Source organism: Carcharodon carcharias, chromosome 7, assembly GCF_017639515.1.
Source record: "Carcharodon carcharias isolate sCarCar2 chromosome 7, sCarCar2.pri, whole genome shotgun sequence".
Lineage (NCBI taxonomy): Eukaryota > Metazoa > Chordata > Chondrichthyes > Lamniformes > Lamnidae > Carcharodon > Carcharodon carcharias.
Window position 1 is genome coordinate 29,932,453 of NC_054473.1, and position 23,653 is coordinate 29,956,105.

The window sequence follows — 23,653 nt, forward strand, 5'->3', positions numbered from 1 at the left end:
GATTATGCATCGAACTACTGATTACTGTAACATATGGGCATTGCAGAGAAAGCATTATATTGAGGAATGTTACCTTGCTGGTAAAATATTGCAATTTTATTGTGCCTTAGGAATGAAATTCAAAGATGTTGCACATTCAGAGGCTGCTGCTGGGTGCATTTGTTAGCTACTGTCATTGGAAGGCTATAAATAAAGCACATTGTAGCACATCTGTTTGTCTAGCGATCATTTGAAATGCAGAGAAAATGTATATGTTCAGTATTCATTATTTCCCTGCAGCTAAAAGGAAGGACTGAAAAGTCAGAAAGAAATACAGGAAGTGAAAAGCCACATTGGCAATGTAGGCAGTGTCCCACCTTTAATCTGAATATTTATATGGGGGATTCACTGGCTACCATGTGACAGCTCCATGCCGCCTATAACATTCAAGAGCATATCACTTGGAGCAATCTGGACTGTGACTGAAGAGGCAGTTTGCATTTGACTGCTAATCAGCCAGTGGCCGTGTCTAAGCGGAGCTTCAGTCAAGGAAGGCAGAGGACAGCACGGCAGAAAGAGCAAGCCATCGAATGTTACTACAGACTCACAGCAGCTGTGACAGGGAGACGTCAGCATATGTGCAGTTCTGATTCTCCAGCTGAGCACTCTTTAGAGACAGAGATATAAAGACATCGCACAGGAGCTTGCTCATTACGCAGATTTGCCGGGCTTCTGAAACTCCCCTCTATTTACTGCCTGGCACCAAGCCTTTCTCTGGTTGTTCCTGTTTGGTCTTCAAGGTTCTACCATCAGATTCAGCACAAATGATGAACTTTCTGCGCCGGAGGCTTTCTGACAGCAGTTTTATTGCTAATTTGCCAAATGGATACATGACTGACCTGCAGCGGCCAGATCCCCCTCAGCCCCCTCCTCCGGTTTCCCCCACCCCAGAAAGGAGGCAGTCAAGCCAGTCCACCGGAAGCAGCTTCTTCAGCTCCATTTCAAATGCTGTCAAGCAAACCACGGCTGCTGCTGCCGCCGGATTAGTGGAGCAAACATCCACTGGTGCTGCCAAGAAAGCCAAAATTCTCCTCGTCATTGATGAACCTCACACCGACTGGTAGGTACTCCTGTGTCTGCTCATTCAGACAGCATAGCAGAACTGTTCTTGCTATTACGAGAAGATCAATCACTGTTCCCTACTAAGCAATAGCATAAAATCACGCCTTAAAATTATGTTCTGGCAGAAATCGCTTCACAATTCAGGTACTCTGAAAAATACACGTGTGTGTTTAAAATTCCAACACTAGGACTAATAAATGCTCTGTCTGTTTTTGGACATTTGAAGGCAATGTAATATATATAAAGGCAGATTCTCAGTAAATTTATTTATTCCTTTTATTTAAACAGCACTGGGATGGGGGGAAATTGTGGTTTAATTGAGTTCTTGGAAATAAGCAGCTTGTACCTGCAGCTTTCCTTCTTGATATTAATTGCCATGGAGGAATACTCAAGAGGGAGGAGGGGATATACCCAAAGTGCTGCTGTAACTCTCAGGAGTCTTTTCAACCTTCCACACTGCACTGCAGAGCAACTAGCCTGTGCTTTCCAGATCTTGAGCTGGGTTTCCTCTGCACATTATATAAAAATAATCTTTTTAAAAATTTTTGTCAGCATGTTGCATACTCTTAGATAACTACAATATTAAAACACAGAAGCTCCTATGTAACATAAGCACTTCATAGCTGGCAATGGCATTTCACCCAAAAGCCAGGATTTCCTTCTTCATTGTACAAGAGTCTTATCAAGAAAGATCAATGCATAAAAATGCATATATTTCTTATAAATGATCTCTGGCCTGAAATGGCTTTGCAGTTATTCCACAAAGCTACAAACACCAGTTTACTTTTGAAAGCAAAAATATTTTAAAACAGCATTTATCATTAGCCTACATCTTCTGAAATTATGAAATTAAATGTACATCACAATTAACCTTTGGTTGTGTTCTATCAGGTCATGATTGCTTAACAGTATCGTTTTTATTAAAGGAGATTGAAGCACCTGTGGTAAAACCATTCTTTTCACTATGACAGGCAGTTTTCTCTCCTCCTATTTATTTGAAATCTCTCTTTGCTGTTGTTCACCTCTCTGGTCAGAGGTCTCTGTGCCATTTTACGGTATTTGAGTTAGTTGTGTTGCCATGACACCTCTTGCCTTGTTGTGAATTATGAGCAAGTTGCACCTGCACAGATGCTGTGTAACACCCATCCTTCCATGACATCATTTCCAAATAATTGAACTGATGTTAGAGGGAAGCTGATAAGCCCTCAGTCTTATTATTTAAATGCAATTTGTGGCAGAAAAAGGGCGTCATGGCAACCTGAGTGCTCAAGTAAAGGAACAGCTTGTTCTGTAGCTCTGTTATTGTATGTATTCTTACAACAAGCAATTAATGTAATACAATTGGTCAGTCAATCATAAAATTGATAGAGATGGTACATGGAGACTTTTGTCAGGAAAGCTATTTTTTTGAGACAATTGCTGTTCAAAAGGTTTTTTTTGGTCATATAATATTTTGGAATATTGATTTTCAAAATGCCTGTTCTATGCTTTAAAAAGGCTGCATTACTGTGGCTATAAAACACTAAAGGACCTGGCCATTTTCCTCTTAGACTCAGATGCCGATGGAATTTGAATCTACCCTAGGAATTTTAATCAAGATAGAGAACTTTAAAAGATCTTACTATCAGACACTTTTGTTTTGTTTTTCCAGTTGCTTATAAAATCAACATACTCTCATTGTTGCCTATGTTCCAGAAGGTATTAATCTGCACGCAACCCTTTCATTTCATATCTTTATTCTGCACATTTATGTTTACTGTTATTCTGGCATCAACTGCAGCAGAACATAACAGGAAACATGTCAGAGCCCTCGCAGTGTTAATTTACAAGCCATCAGAGGTCGTGATTTATTAGGATTCATAATAAAGTATTTGGTATTCATTTCTTTCACAGCAGAGGGTAGTCAATACTTCATCATTATACAATAACACTGGACTTTATGTGTATGATTACAATTCATGAATAAGCTGCAAAAATGTTATGGTTCTCAAATGGTTGCAGATCATAGTAAAATTAATTTATATCACATTCCTGCTCACTGCAGCATTAAAGAGTGGAATTAGTACGTTTTGACTGAGAATACTGACTTATCAATTACACAATGGAAGAAGTTGTTCTGACAAGTGCTGAGTTTGCAAGATTGTTGCCAATTTAAAAAAATGATTTATCTGAATCTAAAATAATGTAAAATTAACTTAAACTAACACTTAAGAAAAATAAAAGATGGTGAATTATAAATCAGTATCAGTTAAATGATCTTTTTTGAGTGATCAGGTGTGTTAACGATCCAGTCTGCTTTTAGTCCTCAGTTTGTAATTTTGTTACTAACCTGTTGCAGTAAATATGAGAATGTGTTGCCTTTGGATGCCCTTTTGCTTCTCCCAGGCTCGAGTGGAATTGCTTTGTTAGGAAATTCATGAAGGCTGCAGTATGACCTTATAAAGTAGCACAATAGTTGAAATTAAGCTTCTACATCATCATTCTTCACAAACTCTAAGTCATGAAGTCTTTACTTGTGAAGTAAAATGTATCTTTTTCCATTCATCCTTGGGATATGGGTGCTGCTGGTGAGGCTAACATTGATCACACATCCCTGACTGCCCTTGAGAATGTGTTGGTGGGCCTTCTTCCTGATCTGCTGCAGTCCATTTGGTAAAGGTACTCCCACAATGCAGTTCAGTAGGGAGTTCCAGGATGTTGACCCAGCAATGATGAAGGAACAGCAGTACATATCCAAGTTGGGTAGTGTCTGATTTGAAGGGGAATTTGGAGATAATGGTGTTTCCATTCACCTGCTGCCCTTGTGCTAATGGATGGTGGAGGTCAGATTTGGGACATCCTGCTAAAGAACACTTGGCATTTTGTTGAAGTGCAAATTGTAGATTATACACACTGCAATCAAGATACTCCAATGCTGGAGAAAGTGAAAGTTTAAGCTTATGGATGGGGTGTCAATTAAGCAGACTGCTTTGTCTTCAATAGTGTTGAGCTTCTTGAGTATTGTTACAGCTGTACCAACTCAAGTGAAGAATATTCCATCATATGCCTGACTTGTAGCCTGGAGGTATTGGACAGGCTTTTGGAAAGTAGGAGGTGAGCCACTTACCACAGAATAGCCATATACACTGACTTATCAATTACATGGCAGTGGGTGGAATTTGAATTCAATTAATAAATCTGGAATATAAAGCTATTTTCAGTAATGGTGACCATGAAACTATCGATTGTCATACAGGCTTATCTGGTTCACTAATGCCCTTTAGGGGAGGAAATCTGCCATCCTTACCTGGCCTGGAATCCATGTAACTCCAGACCCACAGCATTGAGGTTGACTCTGTCCTGCTCAGGTAGACATAGTATCTATTTAGCTAGTCAAGCTGAGTATCTGGTCAATGGTGTAACCCTCAGAATGTTGAAGGTGGAGGATTTAGTTTTGGTGATGCCATTGAATGAGATGGGGAGGTGGTTAGGCTCTTCCTTATTAGAGATGGTCACTACCTTTCACCTTTGAAAGTAACATGTGTTACTTGCCACTTATCAGGCTGAGCCTGCATATTGCCTATTATTGAGGAAGCCTTAATACTTAGAAAATCATACAGGTAGTTGTGAGGAGAACATAAAGAGTCTGTAAAGGGATAGAGATAGGTTAAGCAAGTGGGCAAAAAATTGGCAGATGGAGCATGATTTGGGGAAATGTGAATTTGTCCACTTTGGCAAGAAGATTAAAAAATATTATTATTTTCTTTCATGGGATGTGGGTGTTGCTGGCAAAGCCAGCATTTGTTACCCACCCTAATTGCCCTTGAGCTGAACATTTCTGAGGACAGTTAAGAATCATCCTCATTGCTGTGGGTCTGGAGTTACATGTAGGCCAGACCAGGATTTCCTCCCCTAAAGGGCATTAGTGAACCAGATAAGCCTTTATGACAATTAATAATAGTTTCATGGTCACCATTACTGAGACTAGCTTTGTGTACCAGATTTATTAATTGAATTCAAATTCCACCAGCTGCCATGTCCCCAGAGCATTAATCTGGGCCTCTAGATTGCTAGTCTATCCATTACCATTATACCACCATCTCCCCTTGTTTATTGAAATGGAGAGAGATTGCAAAGCTCAAGTACGGAGGGATCTGGTGTCCTGGTACATGAATCACAAAAAGTTAGCATGCAGATAGAGCAAGTGATTAGGAAGGCAAATGAAATGTTGTCATTTATTGCAGAGGGAATGGAATGTAAAAGTAGGGATTGTCACAAACGTGTATTTATGATATTATAGATTTTTAAGAGCAACTCTTTTAAAAGCACATGTTTGCTGAAAAAAACTTTTAAAAAGCCTTTGTTCTGGAAAGAAATGCATGGGCAGACAACTTGGCACCTTTCTGTGTTGGTTCAAAACCTTATCGGACTGCTTATCTAAAGAAGGATCACAAACGACATTTTGAAATTCAATGGGTGTTCCACAAGTTTAAATGAGATCCTTCCACTTGCTGGTCTTCTTTCAGAACAAAGACAATTAACTGAGAAGGACCTTAACAAAAAGCTAAAAAAGAACCCCAGGTGGGAGAAAGGCTGTTTGAATGGCGACACCTAAGGTGGAAGCATGATTCATCAGTTTGGGAGCAGCCATGTTTGGGTTCCATGCTAGAAAAGGCTGGAAGCTGCCTAAAGGGAGAACCATCTTGAATGTCATAAGTGAGGCACCTAGAAACAGAAAGATAAAAGCAAAAAACTGCTGATGCTGGAAATCCAAAACAAAAACAAAAATACCTGGAAAAACTCAGCAGGTCTGACAGCATCTGCGGAGCGGAACACAGAGTCCGTATGACTCTTCAACAGAACTAAGGAAAAATAGAAAAGGGGTGGAATATAAGCTGGTTTAAGGGTGGGTGGGACAGGTAGAGCTGGATAGAAGGCCAGTGATAGGTGGAGAGAACCAAAAGATGTCATAGACAAAAGGACAAAGAGGCGTTGAAGCTGGTGATATTATCTAAGGAATGTGACAATAAATTGACCTAGAAACAGAAACTGCTTCTCAACAGGGAGAGACTGAGGAAGGTTTCCAGAAACAGCTATCGGACTGCTGTACTAAATCAATCAAGAGCCACCACCTGCATTACCATAAAAGTGAAAATGGGAGTCATAACTCACTCCCAGATCCTGTTTTGCGTTTTGAATCCATCTGCAAAGGCAAATGCCAGCTTTTCAACTACAGAAGCCATTGCAGCTGCGTAACTGAAACTCAAGTTTCTGCCCCATCACTTTGGAAAGAAGGAATTCAAGCAACAGGCCTGCAATATCTCACAGAGGCTGATTTGAAACCTCAACTTTAAATATTTTTATCCTTTTCTGCTTTTAACCTTTGTATCTGTATTTTAGTTAATAACTTTATCACTTTTTTTCTGAAGTAATTTTCAGTTTTGTAATAAACTAATCTTTATCTTGTTTAAGGCTAAAGCTAGTCTGCTGGGCTTTTTTAAAAATTGAATCACTTACAAAATAAAGGGGGCTATATACACACACACTAGTTCATAGCTCATGGACCACTTGAAGGAACTACCTTTTACATTGTCATGACATCTGTTTTGCTACAGGGTATTGGTGAGACTACATCTAGAAAACTGAGTATTCCGTGTTAAGAAAGGAAATAATTGTATTAGGAGAAGTTAAGAGAAAGTTCACTTGACTTATCCCTGGAATGAAGGGGTTATCCTATGAGGAAAAGTGGGCAGGGTGGGCCTGTATCCATTGGAGTTTAAAAGAATGAGAGGCAATCTTATTGAAACATCAAAGATCCTGAGGGGACTCGACAGGGTGGATGTTGAGAGAATGTTTCCCCTTGTGGGAGAGACTAGAACTAGGGGATACAGTTTAAAAATAAGGAGTCTCCCATTTAAGATGGAGATGAGGAGAATTTTTTTCTCTCGGAGGATCATGAGACTGTGGAACTCCTTTCCCCACAGAGTGGTGGAGGCAGGGTCGTTAAATAGTTTTAAGGCTGAGTCAGACTTCTGATTGACAAAGGAGTCAAAAGGTATCAGGCAGAGGAAGGAAAGTGGAATTGAGACCACAATCAGATCAGCCAATCAGAGCATGCTCAAGGGGCCAAATGACCTACTCCTGCTCATAATTCATATGTTAATATAAAGTCAACAGAGTTTTATGAAAGGGAAACTATGTTTGACAAAGTTATTCAAAGATGTAACTGGTAGAGTAGACAAAGCAGAATGGTAATGTAGTGTACTTGAATTAATGAAAGGCATTTGATAAGGTGCCATACAAAAGGTTAGTACTCAGATAAGGGGAAATATACTAGCACAAATGGAGGATTTGTTAATGTAGAGGAAGCAGAGAGTAGGGAAAAATGGGACATTTTCAAATTAGCAGGCTGTAACTAGTGGAGTGCTGTAAGGATCAGTGCTGGCGCCTCGCTAATTACCATCTATATTAATGACTTAGACAAAAAGACCAAGAGGAGTGTATATAAATTTGCTGATGATACAAAGTTAGGTGGGGAATGTAAGCTGTGAAAAGGACACAAAGAGATATAGACTTGTTAAGTGAGTGGGCAGTAAGGTGATGTGTAATGTGGGGAAATGTGAGGTTCTTCCCTTCATTAGCACCAATAGTGAAACAGAATTTTTTTTAAAGGCAAGCTTTTAAATATTGATATTCAGAGAGACCTTCATCGCGTTTCTGCCAGGGAAAGAGCAATGACTATAACCACTCAAACTCCTTAGCATGGGGTGCCTAACACCATCCGAATCATGGTGAAGGGCAGCGAGCAAGGAACAGGAATGGATAGGACCTTCTTCACCAAGAGGATCCTATTCAAGCTGTGTGGTTTTGAGGCTGCGGAGATCTACTGCCTACAGGATTTCCCCAGCGCTGGTTTCTTTGATGTGACCTTCAAGCACGTGGCAGCTTGTGTCAAACTCGTGAAGGTGTTTGAGGAAAAGAAAGACCTGCCAGAAATGAAGATCCTGACGGCAGAGCCGCTCTTTGTTCTACCGTTGCATCGTGAACGGGTTGCGACGGTACATCTGTACAACCCCTATGTCCCTGTCGCTGATGTGCTCACCTTCCTTACCAGGTACTTTGATAAGGTTGGGAGCTGCACTGAAGTTAAAGATAATTTGGGGATCTGGACATGTAAACGCCAGGTTAAGGTAACGCTCAAGACCGACGGTAAGGGAGCCGTTTTCCACCCCCCTTCCAGATTCGCTATCGGGGGAAGCCGTGGGTACCTTGTCTACGCTGGGCAACCCAAACTTTGTCGCTCATGCGGCAAGTCTGATCATGTGGCGGCCAACTGCAGCGCCGTCCTCTGCAAGAACTGCAAAAAGGAAGGGCACCAGACAAAAGATTGTAAACAGGCTAAGTGCTGCAACCTGTGTGGCGAGGCAAGTCACCTCTACAAGACCTGCCCCAAACGTTGCCGTACTTATGCACAGGCAGCTAAAGCCAACGAGGGGGAAGCAGAAGAAATGCCTCGTGTCACTCCAACCACCAAGGCCCCCAGGGAGAACAACGGGACAAAGGAGGACACAGAGAGAGACAAGGTGGAGGAAAAGATTGGGGCAACAGACAGCCAATCAACAGCACTGCCCCCTGATCCTCCCACTCCTCAGGAGAGCGAATCAACGGAGGAGGAGGAGGCAGCGGTGGGAAAGCAGCAGGGGGAGTGGCAGCTGTTGAAGAGAGCCAAAAGGAAGAAGGGGCTAAAAAGAAACCAAGCCACTTCCCAGAGAAGAGTCAAGAGGCGTCTCCTATCCGACATGGCTAACAAGAGCAGCAGCTCTTCAGACGAAGAAGTGCCAGGGTGGCGCCAACAGAAGAAGCGGCAAAATGCTAGGGAGTTGGAGGACGAGACACCCAAGCTCCAGAACATTGGAGACAATGAGGAGACCAGCGCACCCCAACTTGGCCCACAGCCCAAAGAGGCCAGTGCACCACAACCCCAGGAATCTGGGAGCAGTGAGGCGCTCAGCGCACCCCAGCTCCGGGAAGCCGGGAGCAGCAACGCCCCAGAGGGGGAGAGGATTGGAGAAGCTTCTCCAACAGAGGACATTTCAAACCCCGCTCTCTGCACGGACCCCCAGATGCCACCCGAGCAGAACACCGCCAATGGGGAGGTTCAGGACGCTTTCCTCAGCCCATCCCAAGTGAAGCAATTTGAGCACACCACGGGCATGAAGGAACTCTCAGAGACAACAGGTTTGGTAAGTGACTAACTGTTTTAAAATGGGTGTAAAGATTGTATCCATAAATGTGCATAGCATTAAATCTACTACGCGATGTGTTGCGACCTTGGACTATCTTGCCAAGGTCAAAGCTGACCTGTTATTTCTGCAGGAGTGTGCGATTCCGCACCTCAGCTCCTACAGGCAATGGTCACGATGGTGGTCCCATGGGCCATCGATCTGGTCGGGAGGAAACGACTCTCGTTCCTCCGGCCTGGGTATTCTGCTGCGGGGAGGCAGCTTCACCGTCTCCCAGGTTAAGGAGGTGGTGGGCGGGCGCCTCCTTGTAGCAGAAGTAATGTACAAGAATGCTCCACTCCGTTTAATTAATATCTACGCCCTGTCACAAGGGGCTGAGCAGCTGGAGGTTTTTCAGCAGCTCCCACTGCTGCTGGTGACCTCCAGACCGGTCATTCTGGGCGGTGACTTCAACTGCATCATCGATGCGGCTGGACGATCCGGCAGGGCCTACATCAGATTGGATGCTACGTCCAGATCCCTGATGGAAACAGTAAAGGATGCCAAGCTGCACGATGTCTTCAGCAACCCTGCAGATGGAGCGCAGCGTAGATACACCTGGTTGCGGCCTGACGGGTCCGTCTGTTCCAGGATAGATTTCCTGTTTGTGTCCCATGCATTCGCAGTCAGATCCACCGACGTCAAGCCGGTGTTCTTCTCTGACCACTGCCTCCTACTGGCTGACTGTCACTTAGAGAAGGACCAGGGTTGGCAGGGGGGCATGGAAGCTAAGCGTGCAACTGCTGACCCCAGAAAACATTGAGGAGCTCAAGAGGGATTACAAAGGTTGGAGAACCATGAAACCCCATTTTGAGTCACTGACACACTGGTGGGAAGCGATCAAGGGAAACATCAAGAGGTTTTTCGTCTTCAAAGGCACCCAGAAAGCTAGAAAGGAACAGAGGGAAATGTCCCGACTCCAGGAAAACATGCAGAATCTGCTCTGGCTGCGGTCAATGGGGGTCGATATCAAGGAGGAACTCCAAGAGGTGAAGAGCCAGCAAGCCTCGCTCTTTGCCTCGGAGGCCTCCAAGATCATTTTCCGTTCCAGAGTCCGCTCCATGCAGCAGGATGAGATGTGTTCACGTTTCGTCTTCCAAAAGGTACACAGAGAGAGCTCTGTGATCAGCAGCCTGAAGGAAGAAGACGGCTCAGTAAAGTCATCACAGTCCGACATTTTGAGGATTAGCAAATCCTTCTATGCCAGATTATATGACGTGAAGCCCACAGACAGCACGGCCTCCCAGTCCTTCCTGTCCTCTATCACGGAGGTCTTAGATGACAATACATGGGAGAGTCTGGACAAAGCGCTAACTCCTGACGAACTGACTGAGGCCCTTGAATCCTTCGAGAAGAGTAAAACTCCCGGAAGTGACAGCTTGCCGGCGGAGTTGTATTTGGCTCTGTGGGACTGGATCGGCCCAGACCTGCTAGAAGTGTACGAGAGTATGCTCCTGGCCAACAGTATGTCAGAATCCACGAGGAAAGGCATTATCACCCTCATCTACAAGCACAAGGGGGAAAGGGAGGAAATTAGAAATTGGCGACCCATTTCACTGTTGAATGTGGACTATAAAATTCTATCCAAGGTCATCGCCAATCGGGTCAAATCCGCTCTGGAATTGGTGATCCACCCTGACCAGACCTGCACTGTGCCGGGCAGGAAGATCTCTGACAGCCTCGTGCTGCTCAGGGATACGATTGCCTATGTACAGGACAGGGATGTGGATACCTGCCTCATCAGCCTGGATCAGGAGAAGGCCTTTGACAGAATATGGCACACCTATATGGTGGATGTGCTCTCCAAAATGGGGTTTGGGGAGGGAATTCGCAATTGGATCCAACTGCTCTACACTACCATCAGTAGTGCAGTCTCAATCAATGGGTGGGAATCAGATAGCTTTCCTATTAAATCTGGAGTCAGGCAGGGCTGCCCTCTCTCGCCTGTTCCTTTCGTGTGTTGCATAGAACCCTTTGCTGAGTCTATCAGGAAGGATCCGGGCATAAGAGGAGTGACGATCCCAGGTAGTGGAGGCACTCAGATCAAAGTCTCCCTGTACATGGACGATGTCGCCGTCTTCTGCTCGGATCTGCTGTCGGTGCACAGACTTATCCACATCTGCGACCGTTCGAACTGGCCTCGGGAGCCAAGGTTAATTGTGGGAAGAGCGAGGCCATGTTCTTTGGGAAATGGGCTGACAGATCCTTTGTCCCCTTCACTGACAGGGCTGATGACCTGAAGATGCTGGGGATATGGTTCGGAGGGACCAGGGCACGCGTTAAAAACTGGAAGGAGCGAGTGTCTATGGTGAAAAGGAAACTGGGCTTGTGGGAGCGACGCTCTCTCTCCATTGCGGGTAAGAACCTGGTCATCAGGTGTGAGGCACTCTCGCTGTTGCTGTACGTGGCGCAGGTCTAGCCCATTCCACACTCCTGTGTGGTGGCGATCACCCGAGCCATCTTCCGCTTTATCTGGAGGTCGAAAATGGATCGTGTCCACAGGGACACGATGTACAAGCCTCTAGATAAAGGGGGAAAAAACGTGCCCAACATCGCCCTCATACTGATGGCCACCTTTGTGTGCGGCTGCATCAAGCGGTGCGTAGACCCTCAGTACGCAAACACCAAGTGTCACTACATGCTGAGGTTCTACCTGTCCCCGGTGTTGCGAAGGATGGGTCTGGCCACGCAGCCGCGGAACACTCCAAGTAGTTGGACTGTGCCGTACCACCTGTCCCTCGTGGGAAAATTTATGCAGAGAAACACCTTCGACCACAAGTCCATCAGGCAGTGGTCGGCACATAACGTCTTAAAGGCCCTGAGGGAAAAGGAGAGGGTGGATCCTGTGGGATGGTTCCCTGAGCAGACTGACAAAGTCATTTGGCAGAATGCCTCATCACCAGAACTTTCCAACAAACAGCAAGATGTAGGTTGGCTGGTGGTGAGAAAGGCCCTCCCTGTAAGATCCTTCCTACACGCCAGGAGTCTCACCCCCTCTGCACGTTGCCCTCGAGGTGGCTGTGGTGGGGAAGAGACCGTTGTTCACCTCCTTGTAGATTGTGTCTTTGCAAAGAAGGTCTGGAGAGAGATGCAGTGGTTGCTGTCGAGGTTCATCCCGAGCAGTTCTGTGACAGAGGACTCTGTGCTCTACGGGCTGTTCCCAGGGACACACACCGAGACAAACATCAACTGCAGCTGGAGGATCATCAACTCGGTGAAAGACGCTCTTTGGTCTGCCCGAAACTTGTTGGTTTTCCAGCGCAAAGAGTTGTCCCCGACCGAGTGTTGCAGACTGGCACTTTCCAAGGTCCAGGACTACGTGTTGAGGGACATAGTTAAGCTTGGGGCAGCAGCCGCAAAGGTGCAATGGGGAAGGGTCGCTGCCTAAGACCTTTCTGCCACAGTGCACTGGGGAGCTGGGAACTGTAAATAGCCCCTCAGGCTGTACAGATTAAAGTGTATGTCTGCCAATGATTGAAATATTCATTGTTTTTTCTGATATACCTTGTGTTTCATGTTGTAAAAGTTGAACCTGTTTGTATTTTTGTAATGGTGATTTGAAATGGTTCGAAATGTTTTTGAAGATTTATGAATAAAGTATATTTTTACAAAAAAAAAGATATTCAGAGACACAGGTGTACTTGTGCAAGGAATACAATGTTAGTATGCAGGCACAGCAAGCAATTAGGAATGCAAATGACATATTGGCTTTTATTGCAAGAAGATTGGAGTACAAGAATAAGCAAATTTTGCTACAAATATACAGGACTTTGGTGAGACTGCACCTGGAGTACTATGCACAGTTGTGGGGTGGAATCATCCCAGATTTGCACTAAGTGTGGTAGCGGGCAGGTAAGATGATGTTTTACCCGCCGACAGCCACGGCAAGTTTTCATGCCATATCATCCCAAACCCACCACATTATTTATGCATTCTCAGGAAACATGCTGTTTCGATGGTGGGCAGGCTCTCATTTGCCCGCCCGCCATCTTCTCACCACTTCATCACGCCGAGCACCATATTGAAAGTCCAGCTGCATGTGCACATCTCAGTGCTTCCAGCCCACGACTACTGCAGGGAAGCTGTCCACGAAAGGCAAAAATATTGCAGTCTCCAGGTCGAATGACGTGTCACTGGAATGACATTTGGATGCCATGGAGGCCTGCCTTGATGTCCTCTACCCCTCTGGCCACAGGACGGGCAGCGGCATCACCAATCCAGCATTGCAGTTGGTGGCAGCAGTGGTCAGTGCCTATTCTGCATGGAAGAGGTTGGTCATCCAATGCAGATAGAGGGTAAATGACCTTACCCGTGCTGCCAGGGTAAGGCAACTATCTCATCACTCTAAACTCACACACTCAAGCCCATCACACATTCGCTGGCATCTCACTCACTGCCAGCTCAAGAGACTTCACCACCCATTCTTACACACATACCCTCACATGTCCATCTGGCCTCATCTCCTCTGGAATTTGCCTCCTCAGCCCTCACCATCTTGAGGCCACTTGCACAGATTAACATGTGCCCCCACACACGCTGGGATACCTTCCATCCCCAGTATAGCGCGCACCCTGCAGCCTCTTCCATTGCTTGAGGTCACTTCGCCCCCTTCCCCAAGCAAGACATTGAAAACCACCCACATATGGTTGATTTGGTGGAGACCAACCGGTGAGACCCCTAAAAGCGATGTGGTGCTGTCTGTGAAGCTTGGCGCTGATGACTGAGTGCTGACTGAAGAAAGGTAGGCAAACAAATCTTGAAGTCCCGAGTGAAGTGCAGCCCGTCAGGTGCACGTCATTTATGTGCTGTTGTGAAACGTGTCGGCGTGTTTTCCTTCCGAGGTGGGCGGATGATCCAGCTGGGCGCTGATGACTGAGTGCTGACTGAAGAAAGGTAGGCAAACAAACCTTGAAGTCCCGAGTGAAGTGCAGCCCGTCAGGTGCACGTCATTTATGTGCTGTTGTGAAACGTGTGGGCGTGTTTTCCTTCCGAGGTGGGCGGATGATCCAGCTGGGTGATGGTGGTGGGGAGGGGGGATGAGTGCAGCGGGCTGGCCTTACAATGATGTGCTGAACAATGACGTTCCCGACGTCCAATAGTGGGAAACGTGGCCCACCATCGGCGGGCTGAGCAGACAATCACAAACTGGTTTCACACCACCGTGAAACCCATCACGCGCCGTATTGCCCGCTCACGCCACCGAACACGCCCGACGCCGGCAGGCACAGAAAATCCAAGCTGTGAACTTCATATTGAAAGAAGGATAGACTCGCCTTGGAGGCTGTACAGTGAAGGTTCACTAGATTAGTACCTGGGATGAGAGGGTTGTCCTATGATAAGAGGCTGAGTAAAGTGGGCCTACATTTTCTGGAGTTTAGAAAAATGATAGGTGATCTTATTGAAACATACAAGATTCTGAAAAGGCTTGACAGGGTAGATAATAAGAGGCTTTTTCTCCTTGCTTGGGAATATCAAAAACAGGGCACAGCCTCAGGAGACAGGGTCAATCAATAAGGACTGAGATGAAAATAATTTTTTTTTGCTGCGAGCGTTGTGAATCTTTAGAATTGTCTGCCCCAGAGGATTGTGGATGTTCCATTTTTGAGTTATTCAAAATTGAATGCAATAGATTTTTGATCTCTCAGGAAATCAAGGGATATGGGGAGCAGGCAGCAAAGTGGAATTGAGGTAGAAGATTAATCATGATTATATTGAATAGCAGAGAAGGGTTAAGGGGTTGAATGGTCTCCTCCTGCTTCTTATGTTGTTGCATGTGGCCATGGACTGCTTCAGTAACTTAGGAATTGGAAATGGAGATGAACACTGTGCAATCAGTAGTGAATATCGGTGATGAAGGGAAGGTCATTGATGAGGCAGCTGAACATAGCTAGACTGAGGACACTGCCCTGAAGAATTATTGTAGCGATGGTCTGTGGTTGAGATGATTGATCTCTAAACATTATTGCCATTTTCTTTTCTGGCAGGTATGACTCCAGACACTGGAAGGTTTTCCACCTGATCTCCATTGAATTCAGGGCTCCTTGGGTGCACACTAGGCCAAATGCTGCCTTGATATCAAGGGCAATCACTTTCAACTAACCTCTGGAATTCAGCTCTTTTGTCTATATACCAAAGTTTTAATGAGGCCTAGGTGCAAATGATGATTGTAGAATCCAAGTTCAGCATTGGTGAAGTAGTAATTGGTCAGCAAGTGCCACTTGATAGCAATGTTGACAACTTCTTCCATCATTTTACTGGTGATTGAGAGTAAGCTGATTGGCAATTAGCCAGTGTGGATTTGTCGTAATTTTTGTAGCCAGGACACACCAGAGTACTTTGTTATGTGTTGGATGGATACGTGTTCTAGCTGCACTGGAACAGCTTGGTTAGAGGCCAGAATAAGTCAGTGCTACAGCAGTATGTTGTCCAGTGCAATTAGCTAGTTCTTCATTGTATTAGCTGAAGACTGGGATCTGTAATGGGGGGGTTCTCAGCAGGAGGCTGAGAAAGATTATCTATTTATGATTGAAGGCGATTGTGAACACTTTCACCTTATCTTTTACACTCTTATGCTGAGCTCTGCTAACATTGATGATAGGGGTGTTCATGGAGCCTCCTCCTCCTATTAGTTGCTTAATTTTATACCACCTAGATATGCTAAACCTGCAGAGCCTTGACCAGTTCCATTGGTTTTGAGATCACTAACTCTTTCAATAGCAAATAGCTTCTGCTGTGTACTGTACATGTTGTTCTATGTTGTATCTTCACCAGATTGGCACTTCATTTTCAAATATGCCTGATGTGTTGTTCTACATCTTCATCGAACATGAGTTGGACATCTGGCTTGATGGAGAGGGAGATGTGAGGGATATGCTGGACCATGAGGATACAGATTGAGGTGGAATACAGTTCCACTGCTTCTGATGGCCCACTGACTTCATGGATGCCCAGCTTTGAGCTGCTAGGTCAATTTTTAACCTATCCCATGTTGATTCGCATACCACCTTCTGGAAGCCCAGACTCGCAGTTGGGCCCTTCTGGAATTAGCCAGGTCCTCCATCCAGAGTATATTCTGTGTCCTTATATTCTCAGTGCTTCCTCCAAGTGGCATTTAACATTTAACATGAACTACTGATTTTTAAACTGCAGGAGGGTGGTGTCTGTTAAGTACCCCTTGCTAATGTTGATGCCATGGAACCTCACAGAGTTCGGAATTAATGTTGAGGACTCCCAGGGCCATTTCCAACCAGCAACATCGCACTGTGTCCCCACTTCTGGTAGCTCTGTCCTGTTAATAAGACAGAACAGACTTAGTGATTGTGTTGGAGGTGTCTGGAACATTGATGGGTATGATTTTGTATGACTATGTCAAGCTATCGCTTGACTATGTGACAGCTCTCACAACTTTGGCATCAGTCCCCAAGTGTCAGTGGGGAGGACTTTGCAGGTTCGACTGGAATGGGTGTGCCTTCATCATGCTCTAACTTGATGCCTAGTTATCATACTGTTCTCCATTATTCATCCTCTCTAGATTCAAAACATGGATACCATTATGAAACAACTCTCAGGGTAGGGTGTTGACTGATAATCATAATTGAGGCATGCAGTAACCATCGGGGAAAAAAATTGACAATTGTGATGTACTACAATTAACCAGATTTAGCAAAAAAAAAACACAACTTCTGCCATTCCAATGCCCTTTTAAAGAATTTTTTGAACCTTAAAAAACTAACAAACTTTGAAATTCAGATTCTTCTTCTAATTCTGTAATTATGCACATATATACTTTGGTTTTCTGGCACTATCCTGAGAAGAGTAGGTCATTCAGCTCTTCAATCTTATTCTGCCATTCACTTGGGTTATGGTTGATTTGTACCTCAAGTGCGTTTACTTGCCTTTGTTTAATATCCCCTGACACCTACGCCTAACAAACAACCATCCATCACAGTCCTGGAAATTTCTGTTCATCCAGCATCCACATTCTTTTGAGGAATTAATTTCAAATTTCCACTTAGATTTGTGTGAAAAGATGTTTTCTGATTTCACTCCTAAATGACTTAGCTCTAACTTTAAGATTATGGCATCTTGTTCTGATTTCCCTCACCAGTACAGAGAAAACAGTTCCTCTGTACCTTAAACATTTTAAAAACTTTGATTCAATCAACCCTCATCCTTCTAAACTCAATGTATACAAGGCAAGTCTCTATGATGTTACCTATGCTTCTAATTTAACCCCTTAAACCTAGATATATTTCTGGTGAATCTGTGCTGCATCCCTTCCAAGATCAACATTTCTTCCTTGAGGTTTGATGCTCAAAACTGAATTCAATAGTTCAGATGGGGTCTTATCAAAGTCACAAATGACACCCTATGTGACTGTGATAAAGGTAAATTTTCCCTCCTCATTCTTCTTGACCTGTCTGCAGCCTTTGACATGATTGACCACACCAACTTTCAATGCTTCTCTAGCCGGGTGGCCATCTCAAATTTCTGATCTACTTGCTGCCCCTTGGCAACATCATTCAAAGGCATGGCATTAGTTTTCACATGTATGCTGATGACACCCAGCTCTACCTCACCACGATCACTCTCGACACCTCCACTGTTACTAAATTATCAGGCTGCTTTTCTGACAACAAGTACTGGATGAGCAGAAATTTCCTGCAATTGAACATTGGGAAGACTGAAGCCATTGTTTCAGACCCTGCTCCAACCATGTCCGGCCCATCTCCCGCGCATCCGCCCTCACGCCTTCTCCTCCCTCCCAGAAAGATGATAGGGTCCTCCTTGTCCTCACTTATCACCCCACCAGCCTCCACATTCAAAGGATCATCCTCCGCCATTTCCGCCAACTCCAGCATGATGCCACCACCAAACACATCTTCCCTTCACCCCCTTTATCGGCATTCCGTAGGGATCGCTCCCTCCGGGACACCCTGGTCCACTCCTCCATCACCCCCTACTCCTCAACCCCCTCCTATGGCACCATCCCATGCCCACGCAAAAGATGCAACACCTGCCCCTTCACTTCCTCTCTCCTCACCGTCCAAGGACCCAAACACTCCTTTCAAGTGAAGCAGCATTTCACTTGCATTTCCCCCAACTTAGTCTACTGCATTCGTTGCTCCCAATGTGGTCTCCTCTACATTGGAGAGACCAAATGTAAACTGGGCGACCGCTTTGCAGAACACCTGCGGTCTGTCCGCAAGAATGACCCAAACCTCCCTGTCGCTTGCCATTTTAACACTCCACCCTGCTCTCTTGCCCACATGTCTGTCCTTGGCTTGCTGCATTGTTCCAGTGAAGCCCAACGCAAACTGGAGGAACAACACCTCATCTTCCGACTAGGGACTTTACAGCCTTCCGGACTGAATATTGAATTCAACAACTTTAGGTCGTGAGCTCCCTCCCCCATCCCCACCCCCTTTCTGTTTCCCCCTTCCCTTTTTTTTCCAATAAATTATAAAGATTTTCCTTTTCCCACCTATTTCCATTATATAATAAAAAAAACCCACTAGAGCTATACCTTGAGTGCCCTACCATCCATTCTTAATTAGCACATTCGTTTAGATAATATCACCAACTTTAACTCTAACGCCTATGTGTTCTATCGTACTATTGTCGTTGACATCTTTTGATGATCTGCTTCTATCACTGCTTGTTTGTCCTTACAACCACAACCCCCCCCCCACCTCTCTGTCTCTCTATCTCTCCGCCCCCCAGACACACACCTTAAACCAGCTTATATTTCAAATCTTTCTTGGACTCGAACTCAAGTTCTGTCGAAGGGTCATGAGGACTCGAAACGTCAACTCTTTTCTTCTCCGCCGATGCTGCCAGACCTGCTGAGTTTTTCCAGGTAATTCTGTTTTTGTTTTGGATTTCCAGCATTCGCAGTTTTTTTGTTTTTATCCTAGCTACCTAGTCCATCTCTCCCATTGGCAGCAGTCTGTTTGCAGCCTTAGTGTCACATTTGATCCTGAGTTGAGCTTCCGACCTCAGCACTGCCTATTTACATCTATATAACATCGCTCCACTTCACCGCTATCTCAGCTCTCCTGCTTAAACATTCATCCATGCCTTCGTTACCTCTACACTTGACTCTTGCTGCAATCCTGGCTGGTCTCCCACATTCTATCCTCCATAAACTTGAGGTAATCCAAAACTCTGCTGCACGTTTTAACTCACAGCAAGTCATGTTCCCCATCACCTCTGTGTTCGCTGACCTACATTGACTCCTGGTCAATCAACATTTTGATTTTAAAATTCTCGTCTTTGTTTTCAAATCCCTCCGTGGTCTTGTCCTTCCTTATCTCTGTAATCTCCTCTAACTGCACAATCATCTGAGATATTTGTGCTTCTCCAATTCTGGTCTCTTCGTGCATTCTCAATCATAATTGCTCCACCACTGGTGACCGTGCCTTCAGCTTCCTAGACCCCATCTTAAATATGAAAAAAATAGCCCGATGGCACTGTCAGTGGCTCAGAGCAAGAAAGCCCTCACAGTACTCTGTGTTCCTTTCACCCTAATGCTTGCAACACTGACATTGATAGACTAATACCAGAGGGTGCAGTTCGTGAGTTTGAGGAAGTAGCATCAGGTGACTTACAGTGTGCAGGTGAGATGGAATAAGGACTGGAAGCAGAACCCACTACCCAAATGATTGCAGTTACCATGAAGAATGCCTCTACTTTGGGAAATGCAACATTGGGCAGCTGTGCCATTCTACTGGTGCCATTCAGTGGCCATGCCAATTGATGCATTGATCACCTGCTTAACACTCACATTACAAGCAAATACTGAAGCTGATCATTCAGGTGATCCCCACAGGTATCCTTACAACAGATATCACAGCAGTGGAACTAGTTCTATGCTTATCTGAACTCTGAGATAGTTGTGTTTTGTCATTGGCAAATGGGTGTGTCAGGATCAGCAGATATGGTTGGCAGCTTAATAGCAGGTGGGTGCAAAACAAATTTTGCTGGTGTGCCATCTTTCCTCTTGATATAATGCAACTGAGGTTCTCTAAAAGCAATCACCGTCACTAATTTTACAATGTCTTCTATAAGGGAGATAAGAGATGCCAGTCAAGGGCCTAATAACAGTTTCAGGCCGCAAGACCAAATTAAACAAAAACTGGGTCTATAACAACTTAACCAGCAATCCTTAAAGGACTACTGGGGGCAGCCAATGTTTCACAAGAGCCTAAGAAGTAGGAGCAGGGGAACACCATACACCCCTCAAACCTGCTCCACCATTCAATATGATCAGGCTGATCTTGGGCTTCAGCTCCTTTCCCACCCGCTCAACATAGCCCTTGATTTCCTGAGAGACCAAAAATCTGTCTATCTCAGCCTTAAATATATTCAATGATGGCACATCCACATCCCTCTGAGATAGGGTATTCGAAAGATCCACAATCCTTTGAGTGAAGAAATTTCGCCTCATCTCAATCCTAAATGATCAGGCCCTTATACCAAGACTGCCCACTTGTTCTAAATTCTTCAGCCAGGGGAAACAACCTATCAGTGTCTACCCTGTCGAGCCCCTTCAGAATCTTGAATGTTCCAATGAGATTATTCCTCTAAACTCCAGAACATATGGACCCAATTTTCTCAACCTCTCATCATGGGACAACCCTCTCATCCCAGGGATCAATCTAGTGAACTTTCACTGTACCACCTCAAGCAAGTATATCCTTCCTTAGATATGGAGACCAAAATTGGACAGAGTATTCTAGATGCAGTCTCACCAAAGTCTATACATCAGTAGCAAGACTTCTTTATTCTTGTAATCCAAACCCATTGCAATAAAAGCCATTTGCTTGATGTACACATGCTTAATTCTTGTGTTTCTTGTACGAGTACACCCAAGCCTGTCTGAACATCAGCATTTACTAATAAAAACAGAAAGCGCTGGAAACACTCAGCAGGTGTGTCAGCATCTCTGGAGAAAGAAACAGAGTTAATGTTTCATGTTGAATATAACACTTCTTCAGATTAAATTTCCTTAGTTTTAATAGCCCCTAGATTACCCTCCAGTCCTGGTATGTAACTTGTGTCTTCGACTAGCATTAAACGATTATGCATTGTGGTAATATTGAGCAAAATTAAGACAATTTAAAATTTGTATTCTGCAATGTTTGATTTTAGTTGATATTAATATTATGCATAAAGTATAAAATTACATAATTAAACAATAAATTTCTACTTTGAGATCATGCAGAGACATTGTAAATTTTGATCTACTCGGTTCTACTTTAAAGGATCTGTAACTTGGAAAAAATACAACTGTATATCTCAATGTAAAGAATTAAACAAGTGCTGTTCTAGTGCACTATAACTGGAAGATAACATAATTTCCTGGGAGTCAAATAAACCTACCAGTACAGTGACAATGGCAATAAATCTTTATATGTACTTTGTCTGTTCCCCTTAAATTCTCTTGATCTTTTCTGCTTTGTAATTTAATGGATTCTATCTATTGTTAATTAAATTGTGATCAAAATGGAAAACCCTTTGGCAAAGTTAACACCAGATTCAAATGTTGCATTGCAGTTTGCAAGAAAAATGGCACTGTTTCATTTCAATATGTAACTAATCTTCCAAGCCTGCAGCGTGGCCCCCTTGGGTGATAAATTGATAACGAGTTAGGATAGACAAATACTTGAACTACTTGAGTGCTGATCCTTAAAATGTAATTAAATCAATTATTGTGTAATGTTTTCTTATATGATATATATATATATATATATAAATTTACATATTGGCAAATGAGGCAATCTAATCCACTGAAGGTAGACTACCTAGTGCAGTGTTTGACCAACTTTTCTCATGGTGTATAAATCATTGAAGTTACCAAGGAGTAATTACAAGGCCAAATATTAACTATAGTGCTCAGAAGGCAACATACACAAAGACAGCAATGCTTGAATAGTGCTAACCATTATCTGAACAGCAAGATCAGGTCACTGCCAGGGAGAAATTTTTGTTTGAAGACTTTCAGTGTTACATGAAGGTTTTGATATGATTTTGGCTTTGTTCTGGCATGTTTCTGGTATTGATCCTCCAGCTAGAGTGTGCAGGTGTTTGAGGATGACATTGCTACAGGAAGGTTGATGATCAGGGCATGGTTACTACAGGATGATTGATAAATACCCGCTACTACTATTTATAGATAATTTCTTTCAAAGGTGGTGTGCCAATGATGTAAGGTGATCCTGCAACCTACTGCAACATAACGCAATACAATGTGCATTCATTTCCCTAATCCTCCACATGCTGCATTCCAATTCTCTGCCACACCACTATGGGGAAACAGTACCCAGTTTTAACTCACTCAAAACCCATTCACTTACATGGTTATAATAGGGCCTATTGAATGCACTTCAAACATTGTCCTGTGAGATGTTTTGAGAGGGGCATGCTGTCAGATGAATATTAACAGAGCTTTGGAAGCATATCGCCACGTTGTCTTCTCACACTGGTGTTGGTCAGCTGGATTACCCTGTTTTTCCAATTTTAAATCACTGGTGGAAGGAAGGACAAATTAAGTGATGTGACAAATACAATTTACTGGCCTGTTTGAGGGGACTAAGACCTAACCCTGTATATTTTTTTATAAAATAGCTATCAATATCCTCATGGCTATTCATAAAATTTTAAAAACTGGATGAAGACCTTTTTAAAATGGCTGAATCTATGCCTGTCTGTAACCCTCCAACAAAAGGAGCTTTCTGGCAGTATCAGGGAAACTTGCACCTCATTATCTCTGGAGAGAAACCAATGACACCCCTGAGGGCTACACAGACCAAATTCAAAGAGAACTATACAAAGGCCATCTCCATTTCCTAGCCCAGGTTGGCCAGCTGGAGTCTATTTGTCTGCTAGGACACAGGACCCCACAACTTTCCTTTCAATTCTTAATTGTTGGAACATTTAACCATCTTAGAAACCAAGATGAGAGCCAGACATCCCTTGCCAAAGACAAATGTGGAGAGGTGAGAGTCATGTGATGTAATATGTAGCTGGTGGAACCAGTTATACTCCCTTGCTGTACTGCAAACTCAATCTTCCATTTTACCATCTAACTACCAGCAGCACAGAAAAAGAGCTCTGCCCAGATTGAATACCTGGCCCCACCTACACTGTTTCTACTGGAACTTCTTACCATTGCCTACCAGATTGATTCATCTCTGTGTGCCTAGCTCATCATATGAAGTCAACGCTTATGGAAATTGAATTATACAGCATTGGTTTTCAACCTGCTGGCCTCTGTGAAGGAATACCTT

At 44.1% G+C, this 23,653-nt stretch overlaps 1 protein-coding gene across 2 annotated transcripts in view; it reads left to right on the forward strand.

Moving 5' to 3' along the window:
- The first annotated feature begins 781 nt into the window (after positions 1–781).
- Positions 782–23,653, forward strand: part of syn2b (synapsin IIb) — a 430,743-nt gene continuing 407,871 nt past the window's right edge. For both annotated transcript variants that reach the window (XM_041190880.1, XM_041190881.1), the window contains exon 1: positions 782–1,099. In XM_041190880.1, coding sequence (XP_041046814.1) covers positions 804–1,099 — 296 coding nt within the window. In that variant the 5' untranslated portion in view covers positions 782–803. The remainder of the gene's footprint in view (positions 1,100–23,653) is intronic.